This window comes from Tursiops truncatus, chromosome 5 (assembly GCF_011762595.2).
Source record: "Tursiops truncatus isolate mTurTru1 chromosome 5, mTurTru1.mat.Y, whole genome shotgun sequence".
Classification (NCBI taxonomy): Eukaryota; Metazoa; Chordata; class Mammalia; order Artiodactyla; family Delphinidae; genus Tursiops; species Tursiops truncatus.
The window spans coordinates 47,598,292-47,604,706 of NC_047038.1; the positions used below are offsets into that span (position 1 = coordinate 47,598,292).

The 6,415-nt window shown below is 41.5% G+C and overlaps 1 protein-coding gene across 1 annotated transcript in view; it reads right to left on the reverse strand.

Moving 5' to 3' along the window:
- Positions 1-2,740, reverse strand: part of KCNIP4 (potassium voltage-gated channel interacting protein 4) — a 231,601-nt gene extending 228,861 nt beyond the window's left edge. The window contains exon 1 of the mRNA XM_019928419.3: positions 2,629-2,740. Coding sequence (XP_019783978.1) covers positions 2,629-2,740 — 112 coding nt within the window. The remainder of the gene's footprint in view (positions 1-2,628) is intronic.
- Between the last annotated feature and the right edge of the window lie 3,675 nt (positions 2,741-6,415).

Here is a 6,415-nt window from a genome sequence, read left to right on the forward strand (position 1 = left end):
AGTCAGTAGTCTGGTTTAGCTCACTTCCATGCCATGCTTGGGTCCTATACTTGGGTTGGGAAATTGTGTAGCCATTGTGTAATCTTATTTCCTATGAATGCATTTCCCTCAGATATCTCATAGGGTGTTAGTGGACAGTTCAGTACAAGATTCAGGAATTCAGGAAATTTCCCACCAATGTTTTCGTTAATTCTCTTTCCCAATATTAGGAAAGAGAAATAAGTGAAAAGTGTGTTGTAGTAGGAAAAGCACTGTATAGGGTTCAGCAGTCCTTGGATTCGGTTCTGTCTCTGCTCCCAGTTAGTGTTGCCTTCTGATAAATCAGTCAACATCTCTGGGTTGCAGTGGTCTTCTATGTAAACTGAGACAGTTGGACTAGACCAGTACTTTCTAACATATACTTCAGAACAAAAAAGGTTTTTTTCCCATTTTTTTTCTACTTGTCAAGGAAATATACCTCATGTATGGTGATAACCTGCATCTTTGTTATTTTAGCACAACCAAGCCTTGCATATTGAATCCAAAGTTTGCCCAGCTTATTGGACATTTTACACAATATCTTAAATGTGTAGGTACATCATCTCTATATATGTGTGTGTTTAGAAATAAAGATTCATATATGGACATGGATATTATTATTTGGGTATGAATACGGATACCTATCCCAAGAAAGATGTTTCAGACTAGCTCAAAATTCTGTGATTCTATTTGCAGGAGTCAGGTTTACAATTCTACTTTTTGTATTGTTGGAACTCAAATTTGAAGGTTCTGTCAGAAAATCTTTAAGTGACATAAAACAGCACTTAAAGAATAAAAGCTGAGTTATTTGCAGGGGGCTTTTGCAAACTTGGGACTTTTGACTTTAAATGTCTACATTACCAACACTGGCAATAAAAAGAACTGTGCGCTATCTTATAGGGCTGTGAAAGTTGACTTCCTCGAATCCCTCCATGATGGTTTTCCTTAGCGCCTGCTTCATCTAGTTCTGAAACCAAGCCATCTTGAGTATAGTGCACTAAAATTGTGGGCTATGGCTCAACTGAATCCAGAGAACAAAAACTAATATGGAGAAGGAATGAAACAGAAGCAAATTTTTCCAATCATAGAAATTGAAATGATCTTATCTGTATTTTGTTAAGTCACCACTAGTGAGTGCACTGAGGCAGAAATCTCAAAATAATGCAAGATTGTTTTGTACCACTTGGAAAAGTTTGTTTCTGTATTGTTTTCCTTCCAGTAAAAAATGTAAGGTTAAATAAAATTACTCCCACGGTTAAATAAAATTACTGTGTAATATGAGAAAAAGCAGAAATTATTTTCTGAGGTTTTATTTAATCCCATTACAATATTATTCTTATGTGTGCCTGAGCAGAATTTGTCACAGATTGAGAATACTTAAAAGGAGATACGAAAATTGCATGGAACTTTTTCTGTTCTTATAAGGTCTAAATAGTAGAACCTAATGAACACACTTGTAGAAAAAAGGACTTTCTGAAGATAACATACATTGACCATTATTAACGTATTAACAGAAACAACCTGTGTACCGGATGGATATAGTTTGGGATGATGTCATCTTAGCTATCAGGTCTTAGCTCCTTAACTTGGTCAGAAAGATTAGAAGCATGGGCAGGCTTAAATATGTTCCTCATCTTCCCCCATTACACACAACGTGAGAAGTGAATATTCATAAATAACTCGGCAGTAAAAGATCATATCCTTAGGAACTCCATTCATTCACTTGAGAAGAAAGAAGAGCTTGGATGTAGAATTGACATCAAATAATTAGGGTTTAAATAATTCAAAGCATGTTATTTCAGTAGAAAGATTGTATATGTATATATAAAACTATATATATAACTATATATATATAAAACTATTAAATGGAAGTTAATCAACTTTTTTTACTCCCCAATCGTTGTATAGTAGAATTGATTTGGGTAGTAAAACTTATATTAGATGGATAAAATATTTATTGGTAGCATCAATGCTGTCCTTTGCTTATATGGGTTCCCACTCAAGAGACAAATGAGCAAAGTGGCTTCACTGGAAAATGCAAATGGAACACTTTTGCAAATTAAGAGTTCACAGCACATTTTTGCTAAGCATTCATTAACTCAATTTTAAATCAAAAGCTTACCCAGAAAAAAAAAAGCTTACCCATTTTATATCATAATCAATAACCCAGCTCCACCCCCATACCTCCTAACTAATGAGGCAGCCACATATTTCCCTCACAAATCTGGATACTCTTCCAGAGGATGGAATTACTAATGACATTACGGCGTGGTAGCCAACACGAAACTTGACAACCAAAACAGCAACCTGTATTATCACCCCATAATAGAGAGTCCTCACTTCCCACCTTGGAACTATATTTAACCCAAAATATCACCCTAAACTCAAATAGGTTTCAAATAGAAAGATAATGGCACAATACCCCTTCCTTTCCAATGTCAAATATCTGGGTAAACAGAAATGAACTGCCCAGTGCTAGGCGGCTCCATGTCAAGCATGCATATTTTAAAACTTTTACTTTGCGTATTAAGCCTGCTCAACTTCTGCAGCGTCTGTATCCACTTCTGAACCAGACCTGACCAACGGCACAGATGGGAGCGACCACTTTACCTTCCGAAAAATCAATCAGTCCCAGCAAATGAAGCAGCTTCAGAGATGCACATATAATCACAACAATACCCACTGTTTGCAGTCCTTCCGACTCCCACTCGAGAGTCAACATCCTTCAAGCTGGTAGAGCATCCCAGCCTCCGAACCCCTTCGGAGTGGAGGGAGTTAATTAGAGAATCCGAGCAATATCTGGCTTGGAACGAAGACTCACGAGGGGGGAAAGTGAGCAGCTCCTCAAAGATGCACCTGGCAAAGCAGCGGCCCCCCGGGGTGAGGACCGACCTGGGCTGAAGTCCAGGCTCTCATACTGATGCTGGCATTTGCCTGGTAGGGTCCCTCAATCACAGCGCGCCGGCCTTGGGACTCTGCGCTGCAGCCAGCAAGTACTTGGACTTCAGAGCTGCTAGGGAAACATCTGTTGGAGAACCGGGGAGTTTGCTGTGTCCCTGCCGAGAAGAGACACTCCCAGGAAACTTGCCCTAGAGAGCACAGCGGCGCTCCGCGCGCTGACGACGCAGCACCGTGCTGAGAAGAGCTGTCTGCGCGCTAGTTTGCAGCCTGGTAAGCTTGCGAATGTCCTCTTTTTGCCATAGCAACTGCTCTCTCTTCGCGGAGCAAGTTCAACCCGTTCGCTCTCAGGCTGCTAGGAAAAATTCAATTTTGGTGGCTGGTGCCTACAGCCCCTTAAAAAAGCCCCTGCGGAAGCCCATGGGCAGCTTTTCTCGGGAGAAAAGTGCAGGGGCAAAATATCCATGATTCAATGGCTTTTTTCAAGCGGGGGCATCCAAACCGCAGCCCACTTGCCACTACACTGGGCCTGTTCTGGTCCCCGTTGACACATGATTGAGAGCATTATTAGGGAGATTGATTTAGTCATTATATTTACAAACATGGGTAGAGGGGTGGGCAGAGCAGTGCCTTGCAAGAACACTGCTGCTCAGTAACTGCCCCCTGGAAGGTGAGTGCTACGATCGTCCTTAAATTCTTGCTTTAGCCTGTCTCAAAGCAAAGTTTCACAGCCTTCCCTAATGATAAAAATTACTCGGCTTGTTAAAAACAATCTTTTGTGGAGAGTCTGATTCAGAGGATTCTGGAGTTTGTGTTCTTAAACTAGAAGCTAGGTGATTCTTACCATCAGGGAAGCATGAGTCCTGCTGTCCTGAAAGATCCCAAGGGGTAGTCTATTCCAAACCACACCAAGCAGCCTAGGCAACTTTGTGGGAATGGTCACTGGATTCTGGGCTATGTCAGAACCACACTGGCTTAGTGTGGTTTTGACATAGAACCCCAGCCCAAGAGTGGTGGTGAAAAGAATCAACTGGGATTCTGTATGTGAAGGGATTTTTAGCCCCTGGAACTCACTATGAAACATAAGGGCTTATGAGTAATGTCTTAGACCCCAGGGGATATCTCCTGGTTCTGCTACTTTCTTGCTTTGTGATTATTTTGCAAGACACTTAACCACTCTGAAAACAGTTCTTATTCTGTGAAGTTGTGATTATGATCCTTCAATGCTTTATTTAAAGTTCTCCATTTAGGGCTTCCCTGGTGGCGCAGTGGTTGAGAGTCCGCCTGCCGATGCAGGGGACACGGGTTCGTGCCCCGGTCCGGGAAGATCCCACATCCCACATGCCGCAGAGCAGCTGGGCCCGTGAGCCATGGCCGTTGAGCCTGTGTGTCCGGAGCTTGTGCTCCGCAACGGGAGAGGCCACAACAGTTAGAGGCCCACATATCGCAAAAAAAAAAAAAAAAAAAAAAAAAGTTCTCCATTTAAAGGAACTCTGGCAACTTAGAGTGGTCATAATAATAGTTAACATTTACTGAGCATTTACTATGTGCTCATCAATATTAGCTCATTAACTCATCCCCATAGCTCTATGTGACAGGGATTACGGTCATCTTCATTTTATAGGTGAGGAAACGGAAACATAAAGAGGTTAACTTGCCAAAGCTGTGGGCACAGCGCTTGGTAGGCGAGGAGCGTTCATTCATTCAGTTATTCTTTAACATTTATTAAGCTGCTACTATGAGCTATAGATGATACATGAATGATAGAATGGGAAACAGCGTCCAAACCTATCCTTTGGGGACTTACAGGCTAATGGCGGAGGCAGGCATGAAATTGAATGTGACCCATAAATGTTCCAGCACTTGAGTAGATATCTTTGACGGTACAGTGCGAGCACAAGAAGGGAACGTCAGCTCCACCTGGGGAAAGGTGGGTGGTGGTAACAGGAAGGAGACTTCACGGAGGAAGTAACCGTCAGTGATTGTAGCTTTCATCATTATGGGAAATACTGTATCATACACAAGCTTCAGGGTAGGCAGGCTTGGGTTAAATCCTGATTCTGTCGTGTGAACTGGGGGAAACCTCTCCATCTCTGAGTCTCAGTTTTCTAAATCCGAGATAGGAATGCAGCTGCTTCCTTGTCATGGTTGACATGAGAGTTAACAGACCGTGGAGAGCTGAGCCCAGCCCCTGGTATTCCCTTGCTCAGCACAGGGTAGTTGTGGGATTATGATAGAAATGCCAACTCTTTAGAGGCTCTGCTGGGTCTAGATGGATGAAATGACTTTGCTCTTCTCTGGTCCTGCTACTCCTCCCTGCCCCTAAAGTCTAGTTGCAGTCTTTTCTCCATAAAGACTTTTTGAACACCCCAGCCCACAGGGCTATTTTTCTCCTCTGGGTACCAGGAAAATAACTTGTACACACAACTTTAGGTCATCAAGTTGGCTCTTTTCATTTTGGATAATACGCTTATGGGAGATATCTTTATATCAATCGGCCCAACCATCTAACCATCTAAACATGTTGCTTTTCAGTTGCATCACCAAGCTAGTGAAGGGGAAACAGTTCTCAGCAGTTGATGGGAAAATAAATGTTTTAAGTAACCATTCTCTGAAATTCCTGCCAACATACAGCTATAGGAAGTCAAAAGAAGTTATAGAAATTAATTAGGTCAAACTATAACTGTATTTTTAAATCCTACCCAATACCATATTATAGTTAAAAAAACTTAAGGTACAGAGAGGTTAAGTGATTTAGTCAATGTCACACAGCTAGAAAGTAATAGAGCCAGAATTAAAATATCCCTTTGATACCCAAATTTATTTTCTCCCTTTATGCATTCCAGCAGATTTCAGCAAATATTTGTCAATTGATCTTTTGAATTATAGAGTTAGGCAAAGTATTTTAAAGTTGCCACATCCCATTTTCCAGGAAAGAAATCCCAGCCCTGCTTGAAATTCACATAAAGCCCCATGGGTACGATTTTGTTAATTCCAGGCAGTATTTCCCTTCAGGACAATGGCATTCCTAGTGTAGGATCCACCAGCTGACAGTCTTGGAGGCCCATCCCTTTCCTATCTACCTTAGCTACATTTGTACTCGGTTTTCAGAACACTTTCTGTTGGCTCCAGCTATCCATCTTCTAGCTCTCAAAGAATACAATGGGCTCTTTCACATGCAGCCCCCTAGGATTCTGTAAGGTAATAACACCATTGAAGAGTTTCATTCTTCATCTGGAAATCTAGGGAAATGGGAAACACCTGGAGAAGAGTGTCTCTCTAGGGGCATTTTGGGAAAGAATAGTTGGCTGCATATTATTTAAAAAAAGCAACAACTCCAGCTTAGGCGCTATCATTTTGTTGTAATAATTTGTTAGCCCCAAGTCAGGTTATTATATTAAAATATGCTCTGGCTTTCTCTCCCCATTCCCAGGCTCACCGCTTTCTTTACATTGTAAGGAATACCCACCATAGGAAAGGAATACCAAAGGAATAAACT